This window comes from Danio rerio, chromosome 6 (genome assembly GCF_049306965.1).
Source record: "Danio rerio strain Tuebingen ecotype United States chromosome 6, GRCz12tu, whole genome shotgun sequence".
Classification (NCBI taxonomy): Eukaryota; Metazoa; Chordata; class Actinopteri; order Cypriniformes; family Danionidae; genus Danio; species Danio rerio.
Genome location: NC_133181.1, coordinates 46,410,144 through 46,433,867, shown reverse-complemented (window position 1 = coordinate 46,433,867; position 23,724 = coordinate 46,410,144). Strand labels below are relative to the sequence as shown.

Below are 23,724 nucleotides of genomic sequence, written 5' to 3'. Positions count from 1 at the left end.
CTTTTGGGTCACTTAAAAATTGCTAAAAGTAGCCAAGTGAAGGTTAAAAATTGCTAAAGTTGTTGCTAGGTGCTTTTTGAAAGAAAAAAAAAATTGCTAGGGTAGTATGGAAAGTAACTAAATCTAGCAACAAAATTGCTAAATTGGCAACACTGGCTTCTGCCCATCCATCACTATATTCTTAGCCACGCCCTTCTTACTGTTAATTTGCTGTGAAATGCACTGAAATTTACAGAATGATTTTGACTTTGACAAGATTACCAAAACAAAAACAAAAAATAAATCTGTTAATGGACTTGCACAGATTTATTGTTTACCTAAAGAATAACAATGTGCGCTAGTAAAATAAGCTTTGTAAATTTTGTTTTCAAACAGACACCTATTTTACCCCTCTTCAAGATATAAGTCTTTTGTGTCTGCAGAATGTATCTGCAAAGTTTCAGCTTAAAATTCCCACAAAATTATTTATTATACCTTTCTGTAAATTGAAAATTTGAGCTGTTATGACATTGTAGCTGTTTTTGTTGCCTATGCCTTTAATGCAAAAAAGCTGGTTCTTCCAGCCCTCTGTTCCCATGTGCGTTTCTGAGCCATTGAGATCACTGCTGCGTGTAGCCTCTCCTGTTGCGTCTCACCAACACAATCTCACGGCAATTCGTAACTTTTTGATTTAGTGGCTAATTCATATGAATTCGTACGATCTAATTCGTACAATTCAGTATGACTTGCTCATCCCCCAATGATGGTTGGGTTTAGGGGTGGGGTTAGGTGCCACGCCTCCTTTTTAAAATCGTACAAATTCGTACGACTGAACTCGTACGAATTTGTACGAATTAGCCACTAAACTGGCAAAACGTAAAATACTTACGTTATCTTGTGAGATCAGGCTGGTCTCACATAGATAAACAGCACAATGACAGACAAGAATGAAGCAGATCTCTCTTACTACAGTAACTTTCCCGGTTATTTGACATATTTGTTGTGGAGTTAATTCAAGCCTTTCTGCAATGATGAGTCACACACAATGTGGTTATAAAAGCACGCACATTTAGCTTTGCACTGTTTTTGCAAGGCAAGTCTGACAGGATATACGTTAATATACACTACATTCGTTATGTTAATGGACAAAACAAACCTGATTTAAGTCCACGAACCAGGACTGATCTGTCTTCATTTATACATGTACTGACACCATGCTGCTGTGGTGATAAATTATGAAGCCATTTTACTGGCTTGATTACACACATGCACTGTTTTAAAACGTTTTAAACTTGTAAAACTTATTCATGATCACATTTGAGGATGACTGATGTTCACAGAGGGCTGAACAGATCTTTTAATACCAGATGCTTTGCGCACGTCCTGTCTTGTGGATATGATTAGATGTTTCACTATGGAGACATGTTAATACACAGCTGTCAATCAATTCAGTGTGCGGGGAAACCACACTTCTACATCACGTTGTGGTGGGCCTCAAAATGGGAGGGATTCGGATCCTATTTAAACGTCAGGAAATATAAAAATAGAGACTTATTGTGTTTGCATCACTCCAATTTGACACAATACCTACATACAGTTCTGTCCAAACAGCTTCAAAAGGATGATTTTCATCACAGGGGCCCTTTAAATAACAGACACGGTTAAATACGGTTTAAACAGTCTTTTCCTTTTAAAGAACCCTTTGAGTCCAGTCGTCAACAAAACAAACTGTACATTGCATCCATAAGATTACACTGCGCTGTTGGATAAAATATTCATGGTCTGCTGTTCGAATAAGTACATCTTCCCATCAGAGTAGAACTGCTGTTTTAATGCACCGGCTGGAAGGAGGCCAGGAAGAAGGCAATATTTGTGCTGCATCTTTACACGAGGCGAATAGAAATGTTTTTTTAATAAAGCAAGTGCTTCGGTCTATATGTTTTCCCTCGGGGCCTCGCAGCCACCATTCTTCCGATCAGTAAAAAGGACAGAAGCGAGACCTGAATGGCTCTAGAAACAGTTGGTTCATATATAATACGGCGGCGCTAACAGCTCAGCAGATTGTGGCCTATTTCTATCTCTCCTCTGGGCCTCCGTGGATGGCAAGGGCCGTTCAAATAAAACTCTCCAATTAACTGATGGAGCTTTTCATTATATTGCTACTGATGTAGAGTCTTCGCAATAGGGCACAATAATGCAGATCCTCTGTGAAATGAAGAATTTGTGGCTCTTGTCGAGGATATTGATGGAAGGATGATCTAATCTACAGATATCTGCATTTACATTATATTTACATTTCATCTTTTGGTAGATGCTTTTACCCAAAGTGACTTACAAATGAGGAGAATAGAAGTAAATAAAAAACAAAAGAACAACACATATTGTAAATCAGGGGTTCTCAACTGGTTTGGCCATATGACCCACATTTTTACATGGTCATCAAGCCGCGACCCAAATTTTAAGGGACTGTAATACAATTTTAGGAATTATTATTAATTTGTATTTATTTGTTACCATACACAAGTAGTGACAGATAAATCATAAGAACATCACCAAGGCTTACAAATAAACAATATTTTATTGCTGTCATTTAACAAAATGTATCAAATTATAGAAATATTACAAGATAAAAATGACAAATACTGTAAGCAGTGGTTAGGGTAAGGAAAGGTTTAGTTACCATGAACTAAACAGTTAATAAAACACGTTGTCTGGTTTCTAAATGTTGTTTTAATTTAGAAGGTTTCGTGCTCTTGTGAGTGCACCTCACTACTTATGACACACAGAGGCTTTAAAGGGCCATGAAACCCCCTCGTTTCAGCAGGGTGTTTTCACACCTCTACTTTGGAAAAATTCAGAAAAGTGGGCGTGTCCAGCATTGTTTAGGGGGGAGTGTCGGAGGAACTAAAGTGGGATGGTGTGGGAGTGTCTATTTGGGCACGCACGAGTTTCAGTCAAAATACACACACATGAGAAAGTGATGGTGTTTAACCTACATGGACATGTGTAGTCGAATTATTTGCCAAATTATTAAATGTTGGACTTTAACAGCAGTTTGGCTCTTTCATTCAGGGAATTCATTCATGCCCCTCGCGACAAACGAGATATTTGATTCGAGGATTTGCTCTAAGCGTGTATTTTTCATGCAATGTTTGATACCGCACGGCGAATGAGAGAAAAAAAAACTCTGCATTTCCCGGAAACTTAGATGCACACGGCAGGTAGCGTCAGAAAGCCGCGTGTGTTATTCCGGTCACTAAATGCGGTGCTATGTTAGCACTCAGTGCAATAGTTAACTTAATTCGATACGAACAAACTGAATAAACAAAGAGCACTGGTCGCTCACTTACCAAATCTGTAGAGACAGGACAATCACCAGCAACTAGAGCCGCGTCTTTATGAAGAGGAGACTAACGTTACAAGCGAATCCGGATTTCAGCGTTTGCAGATGAGAACAGCTCTCAGGTAAACAATGTTCCTCCTTAGACACGTAAGTTATTGTTGTCGAGCGTCGCGTACACCGTTAATCCACGCGTGATCCAGCTGAGGTCTCACAGAGAGAAAATGAAAACGAAACTTAATGGCAGCAAACTATAAAAGCAACACTTCACGCTTGTTTTGCCAACACAACGTGGCGTCTCTGTGGCGTAAACACGGTGACGCTAATGAATTTTAATGAAGTTGCACAATAGAGCGCGCTGATTGGTTTGAACCAAGCCTTACTCATGCATTAATGCATCACACTGTAAGACGTAATAAGACTCACTCTGGCACAGACGCCCAGTCTGCACGCTGGAATACAACGCTATTATGTCATGACCGTGACGCAGCTTCAAAAATTCGTTTCAAACAGGAAGTACGAATTTGCTTGAAATAACGCAAAAACAACCAATTTACACTTTTTAGTGAAATATAGGTGTCCTAATAGTGTTTTTAGCAGTGTGGGACACATATACGACTGTCAACAGCTCAAAAAATGTGTTTTGGTGTTTCGTGACCCTTTAAGTCTTTTTTGCCATCAATATATGTAAATCCATGCTTTACATGTTTGGGGTCGTACTTGTGCTTTAACATATTTGTTGCTATAATTAAATGAAATTTCACATGTCAAACGGTAGGGTTGTCATGCAAGCATTTCAAAATAAAAGTAAATAAAACTTTTGTTGTTGTTTTGACCACACACTCCGCGACCCACTGAAATGGGTTGCAACCCACCAGTTGAGAAACACTGTTGTAGATATTTTATCAGTTCCCAGTTTGTGTAATGCTGTACACAAACTAGATTAAGTTTTTTTTCCCTAAGAAAAACATATATATTTTAAGTTAACATTTAATTAGTACCAAAATAGTTTTAGGATTTTAATTTGGTAGATTATAATTATCCTATTCAGATATTGCCATTAATTACAGTCATATACTGTATATGTATGCTTTTAAAGCACTCTCTTGCTCATTGAGGCTATATTTATTTATTCAGTCTTTTGGCTTAGTCTGTTTAATTATCAGGATTCGCCACAGTGGAATGAACCGCCAACTTATCGAGGATATGTTTTACACAGCAGATGCCCTTACAGTTGCAACCCTGTTCTGGGAAACACCCACACACTCACACATACAATATGGCCAATTTAGTTTATTCAATTCACCTATAGCGCATGTCGTTGAACTTGTGGGGTAAACCAGAGCACCTGGAGGAAACCCACACAAACACGGGGAGAATATGCAAACTCCACACAGTAATGCCAACTGACCCAGCCAGGGCTCAAACCAGCAACCTTCTTGCTGTAATGCGACGGTGCTAACCACTATGCTACCATGCTGCCCGGCTATATTTATTTGATAAAAAAAAGAATATTAAAGCCTTATGATATCTTCATATTGCTGTGTAAACCACTATGTCTAATCACATTAACATATTTTCTGTAACTATTGATCAGTTTTTAAAGGTTTAGTGATACTAAAAAAACACAGTTTCCACAAATTATATAAAGCAGCACTACTATTTTGAGCATTGATAATAATCTAAATTGTTTCTTGATCATTAAATCATCATATCGATTTCTGAAGGACCATTTAACACTAAAGAGTGGAGAAATTATGCTGAATATTTATCTTAAAATGACAGTAATAAACAACATCTTAAAATGCTTACATGTAGAAAATAATGTTTAAATAATATTTCAAACTGTTACTCTTTTAATCTATTCTGATCAAGTAAATGACGCCTTGGTGAGCAAAAGATATCTTTTAAAAAATCTTACCATACACAAACATTTGAACTGTTGTGTGTGTGAAGACAGAAGTTCATATACTGTAGGTATGAAGAGAGAAGAAGTTGATATAGGTTTGGAACAGCATGAGGGTGAGTAAATGATGACTTTTTTTCTCTTGGTCATTACTGAGTTATGTAATGTTCTGTTGTTGTAGTTGTTTGATTATTATTATTATTATTATTTATTTATTTATTTTGCACTGATGATTCCATCAACGTCCATTAAACAAAAACAAATTCCAAATGTTAATAGGTGAATAATTCATCTATACTAAAAAGTAATCTAAGTCTGAACATTTGCTTCTGCCTTTGAAGTGTTGGCACTTCATTAGTAACTTTATATTAATATTCTGAACCACTACCCCATACCATTAGTCTGCTATGAGGGAATGATGTCCAAAAGAAAGCAAAGTAAGAGAATAATTGTAACAAGTAAAGAATAATTATCAACAGGCATTGAATAAATAGAAACATTATGCATAACTCAAGTGGTTATTGCCCCTTGGATCATGGCCAGCTTGGTTGTGTGCATTGTTTATATTTAACTGGAACTAACTGGAGTCAATAATTCCGGTTATAGTACCTAAACACATTTCAAAAGTTCAATAAGGTTTGCTAACCTAAGAATTATTGCCAACCTTCAGTCATTTTGATGATTATTCCCTTGCTAATAATTTTAATAATAAATATTTTCCCGTTCGTGTGACTTTTTGATTATTTTATTTTAGTGTGTTGACAATAGACATGCAAACACTGGCCACTTTATTAGGTACATCTCTAACTGCTTGTTAACACAAATTTATAATCAGCTAGTCACATGGCAGCAACTCAATGCATTTAGGACATGGTCAAGACGATCTGCTGCAGTTCAAACCGAGCGTTAGAACGGGAATTTAAGTGACTTTGAACATTGCATGATTGTTGGTGCCAGACGGGCTGGTCTAAGTATTTCAGAAACTGCTGATCTACTGGGATTTTCATGCACAACTCTAGGGTTTACAGAGAATGGTCCGAAAAAGAGAACATGTTCAAATTCTGTGGGTGCAAATTTTTTGTTGATGCCAGAGGTCAGAGGAGAATGGCCAGACTGGTTTGAGCTGATAGAAAGGCAACAATAATTTAATTAACCACTCGTTACAACTAAGGTATGCAGAAGAGCATTTCTGAACGCACAACACTTCCAACCTTGTGGCGAATGGACTACAGCAGCAGAAGACGACAAACTTTCTGCTGCAACATTCGGATGGTAGGGTCAGAACTTGGCATCAACAAAGCTTGGATCCATCCTGCCTCGTATCAATGGTTCAGGCTGCTGGTGGTGGCGTAATGGTGTGGGGGATATTTTCTTGGCAAACTTTGGGCCCATTAGTACCAATTGAGCATCGTGTCTCCACAGTCATTACATCTCAATCCAATAGAGCACCTTTGGGATGTGGTTGAACCAGAAATTTGCATCATGGATGTGCAGCAACTGCGTGATGCTCTCATGACAATATGGTCCAATATTTTTGAGGAATTCCTCCAGCACCTTGTTGAATCTATGCTACGTATGATTAAAGCAGATATGAAGGTAAAAGGGGGTCCCACCCGGTAAGGTGTACCTATATAAAGTGGCCGGTGAATGTATAATAGATAACTTTTATGATAAATGAAATTTTAAGTAAGAGATAGGGCTTTATTTAATTTTTTGTAAGAAAGGCATGGTTAAGAATATTGTGGCCAAAGCCATCAAACTGACGTCAACAGAGACGAATCACCACTCCAAAGTGAAAGGAAATCCTCAGACTTTGATTTAGGAATACAAAAACAAACATTTTTCCCCAAGTAGATTATTTGTTCACCTAAAGAATAACAATGCGCACTAGCAAAATCAACATTGTACTTTTAGATTTCACACCGTCTTTAAGCTTCTCTCCCTGATGTTTACATTTACTGAACACAAATAATCTCCTTTCACTTCTCCAGTGGCCTGCATTCATTCTGTCAGTTGACTCTGAAGCTTCAGGAAAAAAAGCCCTGTGTATTATATAACTGTCTCTGTAGGAAGGGAGGGGGGATGGAAATGCAGCCAAAAAAGAAATTCTCCCTGGATGAGTGTGTCTGAAACATCACATTATGTTTTTTTTTCTCCCTCTACAACATCTAAGAGCAAGTAATGAGATGGAGGCTTTGCAAAATATGTACAAAACCCAGATGCTTTACATCAGTTAAGTCTGACATGACAACAAAATCCTCCTCTTTTAATGCCTCATTGGCCTTTTGTTCTCGTATTTGATTCTGCTGTTGCTTCAGCACACAGACACAGTACATTTAAAATCATTTATTTTAATTAAAATACAAATCACGGTCTCCTCAACACTGACCCGTCAGCCAAATTTGCTTAATCGAGTCCACTGAAAACAATTAACAGGCAGTGTGAGAGGGACTCGCTTTATTCACATTTAGTCCATGTGATTGTAAAAAGCCACGGGCCGTTTTATTCACACACAAAAAAGTCATAGCAAATATATTACACCTCAGTTAAAAAGAGCTCCTGAATATAAATAAATAAACTTTTTACATTATTTACATCGATATGTGGATTGCATAAATGTGGATCTTCTGATATGCAGGGTTGGACAGTTCTGAAATGTCACTTTTTACTGAAGGAAAATATCACATGCTACAGTGGCCCCAAAAAACTACAGCAGGACATGTGAAAATGAACATTGTTGTTGCATTAAATAAGAAAATATCATTTATTTTGGGAAAGATAGTAAGATAATGCAATGAAATAAAACACTTGAATTGTTATTTAGGTAGATGAGACTGGGGAGTGTTTGAATGTAAAGTGTTTAACCAATCAGAAACGAGCTATATGGCGAAATTCAAATTTGGAAATGATGTGTCCAATCATTTTTGTGATAAACTGTTAAATAATGGCTGAAATAGCGTTCCATTGTCATTCAGCAGATCAGGCATGATATGAAAATCAAACAGGTACATATTTTGAACTGTACTTAATAATTAAGTGATCTTAAGTTTTTTAGTTGAATCAACTAAACTTTTTTAGCCATCTCAACTTAAATCAGTCAAACTGACTAGTAATATTACATCAAACGTTAGCCCATTTCACACATACAGTCCTTAATCTATATGCGTGAACAGGTCCTCTTTGAAAATACTGGTTCATTCTGAAATTTTTCCGGAAAGAGAAGTTGTAACATTACTGGTAATTTGCTGGAATGCTGCGCTGTGTGAACACAGAAGGAAAATTGCCAGAAAGATCGCGTTCACGTTTAGAACAAAGTGACGTGAGACGTCTACTTCAGCCAATCAGAACATTCAGACTCATTCACATACGTGCTGTTTATGAAAATGAAAGCCTTTGAATATTTTTCCAGACACATTTAACTGCTAGTTTTTAGTCAGATAACATTTCCATGTTCCTTCTGAGTGCCAACTGTGTAAAAAATTACCACTAAAATGCTTATGATAAACCATTGTTTGTTTACCTTCAAGCTCTGCTTTAGTTGCTTGACACGTGTGCATGTGAAGTTAAGGAGTGCTCCAGTGAGCGCCAGCACACACACATATTATCACACATATTATCTCGACATGCAAAAGTGTTCCTCCATGTTTTCATCGAAGTTGTTCACAATACTTATCCATCCACAGAATTTGTAATGTAGTCAAATGTGTAAACATTTCGCTGTGTTTACACAGCTACTGTCTATAGGTGTGTTTGGAACGAAGCAGCTGCATGAATGCTAAAGCTTTAAATCAAAGTAAAATCATGAACAAAAGCCTGACCCTGTCTATGTGTACAAATACCAGCGCAGCCATTAAGAGCTCATTTCTGCCTAATGATGTCAGAATTTATTGGTATTTTGGATTGGATGCGTAAATGGTGAACAGCGCTTTTTTTTTGGTAATTTTCTGGATATTTACCGGTATCACTGTGTGAAAGGGGTTATTGTATAACTAAAACAATTTTGATATTACCTGATTGACTTATTACATTAAGTAAAAGTAACACACAAACATTTGTTGTCATGACTTTTTGTCATAAATTTTTTAATAAATTATTATTTAATAATTATTAAATAATAATTCTTGTTTATTCACAGGGCTTTTATTAATTATTATTTTTTAAGTTATTATATAACAACTCTTTTTTTGCTAACAAATGGTAAAACTTAATGGTTAGAAGGACAATGGTACAACATAAATCTTTAAAATTATGCATTATGTCATTGAATGACTCTTCTAGATGTGTTTGGCACATTTTATACTTTTTTCCTTAAGAAAAATGTATAAATAAATTAACAAATAAATAAAGCTGAATCAAATCCTTTTGAGTCATTTTAACTTCAACTGACTTAAAACAAAAAAATAAAAATCTATTTTGTTTAATAAGTTATAATTGATTAACATCAACGTCATAACTTATTGATCATTGTGAACACATCATCAGTGTTTTTTTTTTTGCAGTGTTCTATATGCCTTTTGTTATATATACCCAGTTATATATACCTTCATATATATTTATTACATTGTAAATTAAACATTTTCCCTTTGCCATTACAATGACTCATTCTAAATGAATGACAGAGTTAAAGCATTTGATTCATGTTAACTTTGGCTTAAGTGGCACTCTTTGTGCTTCACTTGAATTGAGAGAAGTGTCACCATTTTATAATCTGCTATATTTTAAAACAGATATGGAAATATTAAATCAACATCCTTTTAAACACTCCCCGAGTCTGTTGTACTTTTTGGGGCCACCGTATATTACCAAGCAGACAAGAGAGTGAACAAGAGAGTAAAACACTTCAAATCACACAATAGGGCTCCATGGGTGTTTGTGTGGTCAGGCAACACGGCAGACAGGCTCTGAATCTCATTCTCAGCTCCTTGTTGAAGATGAAACAGATGATGGGATTGGCTCCGGCCTGGGCGAAAGTCAACCACACAGCCGCGGACAGGTACACCTGAGGAAGCGCGTTTCCCTTTACAAACACCCGGATGTAACACGACACGATGTAGGGCGCCCAGAAGAGCAGAAACGCCAGGGTGATCATGTAATACATCTTTCCTATCCGTTTCTCCATCTTGAACTCGTCCAGCACGAGCAGCCTCCTGTTGGCGTTGTGTGCCGCCTGCCTGATGCCCACTAACGTCGGCGGCGTCGGACCGCGTCCAAAGCCCGCGATCCAGTTGGCAGCGGCCTGTCCCGTCGCGCCCGGCCCGTGAAAGGTCCAGTTCTGGCTGATAGCCGGAACCAGCTGCGCCGGCTTCATTTTTCGGTGGTCGTAAACAAAACACAGCATTTTGACATACACGACGTGGGTCGTGGCCACGATCACGGCCAGCATGAGCATGAAGCCCAGCGTGTCGTTGGCTTTCACGTATCTGTGCTCGAATATGCACTGCTCTTCCTCCCGGATGAATTTGTAAGTCCCGACATCGAAGACCGGGGGAAATGCCATCGCGACCGACAGCGTCCAAACCATACATATCACCGCGACGCATGTCCACAGCGTCATGCGTTTGGAGTAGAAGCGGTGGTGCGCGATGGCCATGTAGCGCGTTACGCTGACGCAGAACAGGAGGAACGCGATGTGGAAGCAGAACAGGACGGCCATGAAGGCGATGATCTTGCAGCTGATGTAGCTGTAGCTCCATACAGAGCCGCTGTTGATGGAGATCATCACGAACGGGAAGCACACAGCCGAGCGGATGATGTCTGCCACGCACAGGTCGAGGAGGAAGTAATATGGAGCCTTGTGGAGCGAGCTGTCTTTCAGCACCAGCACGGACAGCACGCTATTCCCGAGCAGGCTGATGCAGGTGATGAGACCCAAAGACGCCAGTTTGACCGCAGACGCAGTGATGGCATAATTCTGGAGCGAGGGGTTGCTTCCCCCTGGTTCACTTGTGTTCGCCATCTGTGCAAGCACAACCCAGCCTGGGCTTTGTAATCCGACATTAAGCAGTCCTGGTCCCCCAGTTTGATGAACAAAATATTAGTCGATAACACTCAGTTGAGTTTTTTATATGACCGTACCTCTAGCCGTTTGGTGATCCAAGACATCGCGCGCATCGTTTCGGCGTCGTGCGGTTCTTGATTCTTCAAAAATGGAGCTGCTGAGTAATCCATGAAATGTCGAAGAAAAGGCACCCTAATAAACACGTATCCGTCTCCATTGATCTGAAAATCGCGGTCGTGTAGGCCGAAAACAACCCAAGACGTTTCATCAAAACACAAATAACAGCTTATACGCACGCGTCCAGTTTGTTGTGGAGATCGCGACGAAGCACGTAGCCGTCTTGTCTGCGTTCTTGTTTTGGCGAAACCTCCGGTGACACAAACGGTGGGTCCGTCTTTATGGAGAACGGGGCGATTCTGACATCGAGTCTACTGGCAGCGGCCGATAGGATGACGCCTCGCGACGCGTCGCGCCGCAACGGCTTGAGGCTGCATGTCTACAGTGAAGCTGCACGTCATCTTAAATCGTTTGCAAACGCCAGCCAATCAGCTGTAAGCTCGATGACTTCGGCAACGATTAAGTCGATGTAGCCTATATTCAGATGTATTATATTCTTTGTAATAAAGATTTATAAATAATTAAGTAAATTAATTTGCTAGAGATACATATGAATGGGCAATAAATACATCCTATTCAAATAGCAACCACCGAGCACATGCTGAAAAACACTGGCAGTATAGATGGCTTCTTTTTCAAATTTCTAGCTAATTGGCTTGGCCTAATAAATGAGACATTACATTTTGAAGTAGCTATGTGGACGTAAAATAATCAGCCAGGAAAATCGCCAGTATGGAGTCATTTAAGGTAAACGAGGCGCTGTCCGTGGTGCTGAAGAGTAACCATGACTGATCCCTGTCAATCAACCCACTGTTGACTAAATTACTCTGTCTGCAAATTGTGATTATAAAAAAAACAGTCTGAAGTCACACAATCACACAAGAGATAGTCTATATTTTGAACAAAAAAGCCTATGCATTGCCTAAAAAGATAGTACTTTCATTTCCATTTCATCACCAGTCAGTTTTGAGTTGAATAGCGTCCTCTAGTGTTTAGATATGATCATGCAATTAAGCAAACTTCTGTGGCACAACAGGAATAAAAAAAATATATAATTTTGTGTTCAACAAAGAAAAGAAGAATATACAATTTTATAACAAGTGGAGGGTGGGTAAATGATATCAGAATAACAAAACAGAAAAAATAAGGTGAATTACCTCTTTTTGAACCATTGGAAAGCACCCTTTTCTACTACAAAAAAAATTATAAACTTGCAGATTTCCTTTATTAGATTTTTATTTGATTTGTTCTTTAATTTTGACTGAAGTGTGAATAAAGAGTTGTTCAACACATTTTATTGCATACTGAAGATAACCTAATGACCTTTCCAGTTCATATTGAATGTTATATACACTGAATGAATATATTTGTTTGATTGTAGCCTCACTGGTCACAGGGTCCTTTGGGATTGTGTGTCTTTGAGGTCAAATTAACTCAAGGTACAGTAGTAGAACTGTAGTTTTGGTCATTTTGACATTAGTTTTTCCTCTCCATATAAATGTGAACATGTAAAAGAATAAGCTCCTGTTGTGCAGCTGTGCTCAAAGAAAATCGAAAAAGAAAAATGAGCAGCAAAGATGTTAATTTTGAAAATTGCTTTTATTGTGATGATGATTGTTCAGACATACATTGAAGTCTCTGACACTTCAAACGTATTAATTCTTGCAGAAGATGAAGATTAATTATGTATTAATTAGGTGATTGTGTGTTTTCTATGACTAATGTCAAAATTTATTTTTAATTATTATTTATATTTGGCTCCACCTAGTGGCAAATGTCCGAATGAACGGGATTTTTTGGGCAATTCACATTCAAATTGTTAGTTTATTCCGAAATATTGCTCATACACTTAAAACATATTTTTGTTGCAGCACGATTTTTGAGATTTCGTTGGGAAAACTTAATTATTTATGTTCAATCCACTTAAATTTGTAACAACTATTAAGTTTACTCAATTCCTTCATGTTATCCCAACACAAATTGATTGTGTCAAACCCAACATTGTTTACAGTGTACACAGTTTTTAAAAACACAGTTTGATTAATGTAAGTTGAGATGACTAGAACATTTCATTTGATTCCACAAAATTTAAGACACTGCAATTTTTATAGTGTGACAAGCTTTTACCTGCTGGGTGGCCAAACTTTTTTCTTATTAAGGGCCAAAAACCAAATTTGATTGAGGGTGGTGCACGCCACAAAATATTACTGCTGCTTGTTCAAACCACCTGTTTAAAATAAGATGAAACAACACAACTTTTGTCTTTTCTTCAGCCAGTTTATTTGTTTTATGTGCAGTCCACTTAAATTTGTAAACCATTAAGTCAACTTAAGCATGAAGGAGACAACATGAAGGAGTTGTGTTGGTCCAACTACCTGTTTAGGGGATGTGTATTCCCAGCATAGGGAATCAAATGAAGAGAGGGAAATGTTGACAGTAAAAGTTATTTTACAGGTGTTTAAAGTTAATAGAAAGAATTGTTAGAGTTTAATATTCCCTTTTATTTGAAGATTTAGAAGAGTTTCATAAATTCATGGCTCTTTTAGTTAATTTAGGATAACTTAAAATTACACTAAGAGACTTTGAAATGTACAACACACACTAGACATACATGATATTAATGATAGTTAAAATACATAATAGTTAAATAAAAATAGTTATGAATTTAAACTTTTATTTGATAAAATCATGTTGGACCAGCTCAGTTGCATTTAATTGTGTAAATAGTTTTTTTAAGTTGGTGCTAAACAGTTTCATTGAATGGAAATCCTGCCCTCAATTAAATTGAGTTCATCTAATAAGTGTGAAAGTGTGGATGTTGTGGGGAAAAAAATATGTGTGTGGCAGCAATGCATCACTGTAACATTAAAGTTGCCATGAGTAACTTTCTAATTGATTTACTATTTAAAAATAACAAGAAAACATTGCTTTACATTAACTAATGCAGTATATATTTTTTAACTGTATAATGAACTTATTGCAGTCCAGCTGCACCTATCACTGAAAAAAGTGTTGCATGCAGAACTGTTGCAAACAATTATAGTGTTAAATTTAAACAAACAAATTAAGTTTAATTATGTTCAACTCAATTTGTTTGTTTAAATTCAACACAAATACATTGTTTACAACCACTTAACGTAAAAAAAAAATTGATTAAATCCAAGGAATCATCTTTGAATATTATTTTTCAGTTTTGCCTTGATTTGCTCACCAGTGTCTCCTGCATTGTCCTGTATCTGATGAGAGTCAGTACATGTCTTTAAAAAAATTGGATTAAATTACATTTCATTTCAGTTTGCAATTTTTACTGCTCAGGGATAAAAAAACAAACAAACAAAAGGTTACATTAAATTAGTAATGACGATCTAAAAGAGCGTAGCCCTGCCCATCATTCTGACTTTCTTCTCAAATGAGATGGTGGGCCAAATCACAGGTTATCTTTGGCCCACAGGCCCTAGTTTGGGCATCTCTGCTTTAAAGTTATCAAACAAAAATGAATCACTGGTTTGAGCTGTATACTTTGTTGGATTATTAGAACTGGTTTTGTTTTATATTTGTTAATACTGCTTTACAACATCCTGTATTGTATAAAACATTATAAATTTGACTTGCAAGCATGTAGTATTTAATTACAAACTATGCAAAGACAAATATAAGGGCCAGAAAAAAAGCTACAGGGTGTGTGAAAAGCACTATTTGATAAAATGTTTGGATTTACTAAGTAAAGATGTCACACAGGTTTTATATGTTGCATGACAATTTTAAATATTGAGATATTAAAAAGCATTGTTAAACTGTAACAGACAGTACAGTACATTATTCAATTTTATAAGTTAAACTTTTGGTTGTTTTCATTGCCCTGAACTTAATATGCAAAACGCAATGGCCTTTGTCCTCTTGATTCTTGTGAAGTATTGATAATATTAAAGTGATGGTATTGTTTAAAGGTCAGTAGTGAAAATATGTGAACCTGTCCCTCTTGTGTCATGTCAGAATGAGATGAAGCACTTTTTGTTCTTGACACAATAGGCAAATATCAGCTATTGTTCGTCCGGCCCTGTGTGATTTTAGCTGCAGGGAAGGATATCACTCACCAGCCAGATTTAAGAAGAACAGTCGTCGTGTTTCATCAGCTTAATTACCTAATTAACACAACTCTAATTACTCCCTTTTTGAGCATGAGTGCGTTTTGAGAAGATGCTACATAATGAATAATAATCCTGAATTAATTTGATTTACAGTGTCATTTTATCACAACAAGACCAAACCCACAGGGCATCAACGTGACATTCTTGATTTCCTTTTTGAGAATGAAAAAAAGAGGGCCACGTATACAATGAGCATTCATTTCAGCGGTAGTTCACTTTTTAGTGCTTAATTGGGTTATGTATGACAGTATGTAAATTCTTTCACAATTCCCAGTTACTTTATATAGGTACTGTATATAGTATAGAGGGTGTTACTGTAAGAGGAATAGAAAATAGAAAGGACACACACACACACACACACACACACACACACACAACCTTACATATTTTTTGGCATGTTTGACACTTTAATATTTCAGATAATAAAACAAATTTTTAAATAGGCCCAATATGTTTTTTACATGCATTTTTTATTTCCCTTTGCTATTTGGGCTTATTGGAACCTAATAAGAATAAAACCCCAAGTATCATCTTTTGATTTGATGTACTTTTAGAGAAAAACGATATCCATATATGTGGACTCGTGGTGTACATTTTATTACATAATTTACATAAAATTTACATTAAACAATTTTTCCAGACTGTTTTGTAATGCATATTTAACATAGATTTTTTTTTTCATGTTTTGATTATCAGAGAGTAAAAACAAAATTGTTTTCCCATTTTGAACAGTTAAAATAGTTTTTGAGACATTTCATATGCTGTAAAACACTTGCAAAATGACACTGTGTGTCTGTAACAAAATATAAAACATACCACATATTTTAAATAGCCACTTAAGAGCTAAAATTTGCTCTCCATGTATTTGGCCAATAAGCCCTGGGAGGTTAAATATGTCAAAGATAACACAAGTAAAAAAAAATAAAAATAAAAATAAAAAAAACTACATAAACCTGCAAAAAAAGAAAAAAAATGTTTGCCCTTAAAACTAAAAACTGGTTGGGCTTTAGCAAAACTTCAATCAAGCATGTTTAATTTAAACTTTCAATGAGTTTGTTAAAGCGCTGAGGAGGAATTTTGGCCCTTTAAAATTTGCAGAATTGTTGTAATTCCAAAACATTGAAGTGTTTTCAAGCATGAACCCTCTTTTTAAGCTCATGCCATAACATCTCAATTGGATTCAGATCAGGACATTGACTACTCCAAATTCTTCATTTTCATGCATTCATTTTCTTTTGGCTTAGTCCCTTTATTAATCAAGGATCGCCACAGTGGAATGAACTGCCAACTTTTGCAGAGTATTTTTTACGTATCGAATGCCCTTCCGGCTGCAACCCATCACTGGGAAACACCCACCTACTCTCATTCACACACATACACTACGGACAATTGAACTTACCCAGAACATGCAAACCCCACACAGAAATGCCAACTGACCCAGCCGTGGATCAAACCAGTGACCTTCTTGCTGTGAGGCGACTGCGCTACCCACTGAGCCACCGCAACACCCAGTCTTTATTTTGTTTCCATTTAGAACTGAACTTGCTGGAATGCTTTGGATCATTTTCCTGCTGCAGAACCTTAGTTCGCTTCAGGTTGTGGTCACTAACAGATGGCTGGACATTCTCCTACAGTATATTATGGTATACACAACAGAATTCATGGTTCCTTTTATAACAGCAGGTCTTTTAGGTCCTGAATCAGCAAAACAGCCCCAGACCATTACACTACCACCACCACATTTACTGTGGGTATGATGATCTTTTTCTGAAATGCGATGTTACTTTTATGCAACAATGGGACACGCACCTCCCAAAAAGTTTAGTCTCATCAGTCCAAAGACTCTTTTCCCAAAAGTCTTGGGAATTATCAAGATGTTATCTGGCAAAACTGAGACAAGTCTTTATGTTCTTTTTGCTCAGGGGTGGTTTTCATCTTGAAACTCTGCCATATTACAAACCATTTTTGCCCAGTCTCTGTGGAGTCATGAACACTCACCTTAAACAAGGCAAGGGAGTCCTGCAGTTCTTTGGATGTTGTCGTGACCTCTTGGATGAGTTGTTGATGCATTCTTAGGTTTATTTTGCAACATCCAGGGAAATGGCACCTTTAGAAATAGGTTTGCTGAGAAAAATGGTGACGTGCTCAAGACTTATTTTCCCCGCTGTTAATGAAGAGTTTAGATGCAAAGACCTCTAAGTGCTGTCTGAAATGTATTTTTTTATTAGGCAACACTGCAAAGCTACTTTACAGAACAGAACACCACACCTCAGTCATCAGTGAATTAGTTCAAAGTAGAGAATATAACTAGGGTTTAATTTTGAAATATTTACACAGTGAAACCTAAAATTATTCATAGCCCGGGCAAATTCTGACTTTAAGTTACTTTTATTCAACTAGCAAGTTTTTTTTTTTTTTTTTATTATCGGAAATGACACTGGCCTCTCCCAAAAGATAATAAGATGATGTACAAAAGGCATCATTGTGCAAAAACAATTCTCAGTTTTTATTTACATTTGAAGCAAACTTCAATTAGTACAAACTGCAGCAGCCAGAGTTCTTACCAGGTCTAGAAAATATGATCATATCACTCCAATTTTATCCTCCTTACACTGGCGGCCTGTTAAGTTTCGTATTGAATTTAAAATATTACTTCTCACCTATAAAGCTCTAAATAATCTAGCTCCTGTTTATCTAACCAACCTTCTGTCTCACTACAATCCAGCTCGCTCTTTAAGATCTCAAAACTCAGGGCTTCTGATAGTACCTAGAATAGCAAAGTCGAGTAAAGGAGGTCGAGCCTTCTTCTTTATGGCTCCTACACTCTGGAATAGCCTTCCTGATAACGTCCGAGGCTCAGACACACTCTCCCAGTTCAAAACTAGATTAAGGACCTTTCTGTTTAGTAAAGCATACACTCAATGCATCACTTAGCGGGTTTCCACACAGGCTTCTGCATCTTGTTTATATACACTATGAACAGCAGCTACGCTAATTATTCTCTCTATCCTCTATTTCCATCTGGGGATACTCATCCCGAGGTCCTCAGATTATGCAAAGTGACTAATTGGATCCACAATATACATTGTAAAAGCGCTATACAAATAAAGCTGAATTGAATTGAATTGAACTAAAACTTTAAGTCAGAATAATATTATATTATATTATATTATATTATATTATATTATATTATATTATATTATATTATATTATATTATTATTTTATTTTAAGGCAACGCAGGGGTGCAGTAGGTAGTGCTGTCGCCTCACAAGAAGGTTGCTGGGTCGCTGGTTTGAGTCTCAGCTCAGTTTGCATTTCTGTGTGGGGTTTGCAACTTATGAGACTTCTGATACCAAACACACAAGGCACCAGGTCAGTCACTTCACTGCCAACACTTGTGTTTTACTGTACACTGCAAAAAAGAGATGTTCTTACTTGTCTTGAAGAAGTATTTTCTAGACAAGTAAAACATATATTTTTTAATTTTATATTTAATGTTTTAAATGTCTTTTTTAGGCTGTGAAGTAACTGAAAACATTTGTGGTAGTGATTTGGTAACTGCACACTTAAGAATGTTCATCATCAAATCAGAATCAATTCAGCATTCCTTTACAATATATTTATTCATTCATTAACTTTTTGGCTTAGTGGCTTTATTAATCAGCGATCACCACAGCAGGATGAACCGCCAACTTATCCAGCATATATTTTATGCAGCGGATGCTCTTCCAGCTGTAACCCATTACTGGGAAACACCCATACACTTTCATTCACACACATACACTACGAACAATTTAGCTTACCGAATTTACCTATAGCACATGTCTTTGGACTGTGGAGGAAAACCGGAGCACCCGGAGGAAACACACGCAAACACGGGGAGAAGATGCAAACTCCACAAAGAAATGCCAACTGACCTAACCGAGGCTCGAACCAGCGACCTTTTTGCTGTGAGGCGACATCACTACCCACTGGCAACTAAGTTTATATATATAACTTACATTTTTTTGATGCAATCATAAATTGAACAAATGAATGAATGTTTTTACATTGGCATAAGAAAAAATATTACTATGGAATACTCTGTGTCTTGCAGTTTTCAACATTCTTCAAAATATCTTCTTTTGTAATCAACAGAGGAAAGAAACTCATAAAGGTTTTGAACCACTCAACGGTGACGGTAAGTACATTTTTATTTCCAGGTGAACTATATCCCTTTAATTTAAATTTTTTTTTTCTACAAAAGTATTCCAGAATTTGTCTTTCTTGAAAATGTTTCTTTCTTGAATGCATACTTGCAGTAGATGTGAAGTAGAAAAATAAGTCAAAGGGAGTAGATCTCCATGAAGGGTGTGTCTGTGATTGATGTATCCGTCTCATGCCTGCAGGCGTGCAGTTTTTCTGGATAAGAATATAGGCCAGTGACGCCCCTTGACATTACAATTCATACTGTTAGTAATATGTCCTGGGACAAAGCATTGTTATGCCTCTCCTTGTGCTCTGCTAATGTCAAAATCACTGTTTATGGAGGTACAAGGATTTTAGAGAATTTCTGAGATCACAAGAAATGTTATTCCACCTTGCTAAAATTATTTCTGAAGCATAGACAGACTAATATGAATTAATTAGGATATCTTAGCAATGTTTAAATGGCTGTGTTAACATTTTGTCTGCTTGTCATGTGCATAAAATCTTTTTTTTTGGTGGTCTGAAGTGCTCAAGATATTTTGTTTTGGTGTCTGCATCAAAGTAAATGAAGGAAAGGAAAGTGGGTTTATTTGCACAAAAAGCATATTAAATGCAACTTACTGAAGTGTTAAATAATTCATATTACTTTAGTAAAAAATTAAATCTCAAATATGTCAAAAAGTGTTGTATCATCATTCAACAAAATGTATTTAACATAAAATAGCTTTATTTACATTAAATATTTACATTAAAACTGATACAACATACTTATTCTGACCAGAATAAAAATGTAAAAGAATAAGTTAAAGAATACATTGTCTGCATTCCTTTTCATTTTAAAGAATGTAGTGTGTAAAATGCAGTAGATTAGGTGTAATGCTCCCTGTTTTGTTTGTGTTTTATTTTTAAGTTCAGTTTTATGTTTTCATTTGTCACGATCATTCGAGTTGTCTCTTGTTACCATAGCTACTGTCTCCCTTAAACATAATGTTTAACCTAATTGTTTGCATTACACTCAGAAAACATGATGTCTGCCGTTTGTTCAACCTACTAAATGAGCTGAAACAACTCAGTTCATGGGCTATTTTTTGGGACAACTTAAATGATTTAAGTTCAATCCACTTAAATTTGTTAAAAAAGCTAACTTACAGTGATTCGTTCATGTTGTCCCAACACAAATCAATTATGTGGAATCCAGCATTTTTTACAGTGTATATAGCCCTTTTGTTAACTCACTTTTGTTGGTTGTTGTTTACATCACTTCCAGGATGTCTGAGTGTTCTCCCTGTCCGTGTTTTGTTTACATTTTATTTTGAGTTCAATAACCCCTAAGACTGCAGTTGGATCCTCACATTTGTTTCACTCCTTGCATTACACGTCAGACTTGTCAAAAGTTTAAGTTTAACAGCTATATTAATCCCACCAGGGGCAATTGCATTAGGGTAGTAGCATTTCATAATACAACAAACACATAAAGAGACAGATCACTTACAGACAATATTAAAAAACACAATCCAGCATGCCTTATAATAGCTTCATAAATAGTACAAAAAACATAGGAAAGACCCATGTATTCAAAATGTAAATTTTAAACTTGTTAAAATGTAGTGTTGTAAAGCCTTATTGCCTCTGGAACAAAGGTAAATTTATATCTGTTGAAAGAGCATTTGATGCTTCCTAACCTTAATCTTTTTTATGTGTGTAGGACAATTGGAGAGTAACAAGTATTTGAAAAATTTGAAATTATGATTCATTGATATTTTAGGGCTGCTAAGTGATCCTTAGTTTAAGATGTATTTTAATATGTAATGAAATGACATAATAATCATTTCTAATCCATTAGAAATATAATCAAACGCACTTAAAAATGATTTTGCTGCTTGTTCGAACACGTTTAAAATGAGTTTAAACACAACAATTTTTTTTTTTTTTTGGAATAACTCCATTGTGTTATGTTTAATCAAAAACTTAAAAAAATAGTAAATCCATGGAATCATCTTTGAATTTCTTTTTCAGTGCAGGATAAAAATTTACATAACACTTTTAATCTTTTGATGCTTGGAAACCCCGGTTTTTGACAGCAATAACTTTACCAAATTTTCCACAATTTTTAAACTTTATATTGTATTTTGTATTGTTACCACTGTTTCCCTGTTTATATGTACTGCGTTCTGAATAAACCCTGCAGAAGACGCAATACTCCCGAGGGTGGCGCTCTTTCTCCGTCAAACACGTTCATTTGGGCCCATAAAGATACACCGTCTTTCACAATTACTTGAACTGTGTTGTTCAGTCCTTGATCAAGGACAGCGAGATCTCAGATTAATGCTGCTCACACCGAACAATAACCGGCCTATTGAACCGACCAATGATTATATTTTCTCTCTCCTCATTTCTTTTCTTTTTTTTTTTAAACAAGTGATCAAATTATATATAGGTTCACTTCACACTTTCGATAACTTTCACTGTATTCAGATTTATCTGAGAATGACTCTTGAGATTCTTCTTGAAATTTATTTCTGGGTTAGTATAATGAAAGAGCTATGATTGTGGGCAGGATGTTTTAAAGCAGTTTTAAATATTTCCAAAAATATTATAATATTTAATGCAAAACAGTACAGTATTACGCAAAACGGTATATAGTGCAAAAATACAGTATAATCCAAAATGTATATAGTGCAAAACAGTACAGTATAATGCAAAAAGGTATATAGTGCAAAATAGTACAGTATAACGCAAAACAATATAGAGTGCAAAAATACAGTATAATGCAAAACAGTATACTGTATAGTGCAAAATAGTATAATGCACAATGGAATATAGTGCAACATGTACAGTATAATGCAGAATGGTAAAAAGCGCAAAAATACAGTATAATGCAAAACAGTATATAGTGCAAAACAGTACAGTATAATGTACATCAATATATAGTGCAAAAAGTACAGCATAATATAAAACAGTATATAGTGCAAAAAGTACAGTATAATGCAAAACAGTATATAGTTCAAAAAGTGCAGTATATCGCAAAACAGTATATATTGCAAACAGTACAGTATAACGCAAAACAGTATATATTGCAAACAGTATAGTATTTCGCAAAACAGTATATAGTGCAAACAGTACAGTATTTTGCAAAACAGTATATATTGCAAACAGTACAGTATAACGCAAAACAGTATATATTGCAAACAGTACAGTATTTTGCAAAACAGTATATAGTGCAAACAGTACAGTATAACGCAAAACAGTATATAGTGCAAACAGTACAGTATAACGCAAAACAGTATATAGTGCAAACAGTACAGTATTTTGCAAAACAGTATATATTGCAAACAGTACAGTATAACGCAAAACAGTATATATTGCAAACAGTACAGTATAACGCAAAACAGTATATATTGCAAACAGTACAGTATTTTGCAAAACAGTATATAGTGCAAACAGTACAGTATAACGCAAAACAGTATATAGTGCAAACAGTACAGTATAACGCAAAACAGTATATAGTGCAAACAGTACGGTATAACGTAAAACAGTATATAGTGGTGTATAGTACAAAAATACAGTATAATTCAAAAGGAATATAGTACAAAAATTACAGTATAATGCAAAACAGTACAGAAAGTAGAGTAAATTGCAAAACAGTATATAGTGCAAAAGGTGTGTATGATAAATATGATAAAGTGACAATGTCTTAATAATATACAGAATTAGTATGAGATTACATACGTAACTTACACAAAGCATCACATAACAGCTATAGCTACATTTTATGTGTGTTTAAGCCTACATAAGACACTGCACATAGCTATAAACATGCAAAGTGTGTAGAATCTTGTTTAACAAATTATGTGAATTCAGCTAAATCTAAATCTGATGATTCCTATAAGCACTGAGTAGATAATGATATTTAGACTGTAGTATTAAATCCTACATTCTCTGCACTCCCCATCTTTATGGGTTGTCCTTCTCCTGAACTTTCACCCCCATCTTGTCTCGCTTCATTGGACAATTTCGAGGGAAATCAGACAGAAATTCTGTATGGGC

The 23,724-nt window shown here is 36.0% G+C and overlaps 1 protein-coding gene across 1 annotated transcript; it reads right to left on the bottom strand.

The window, feature by feature from the left end:
• Window positions 1–7,556: 7,556 nt before the first annotated feature.
• gpr27 (G protein-coupled receptor 27) lies at window positions 7,557–11,666 on the bottom strand. Its single transcript, NM_001114434.1, is given in 1 exon segment — window positions 7,557–11,666. A coding segment is annotated over 1 exon segment (1,116 nt). The 5' UTR covers window positions 11,182–11,666; the 3' UTR covers window positions 7,557–10,065.
• Window positions 11,667–23,724: the final 12,058 nt, after the last annotated feature.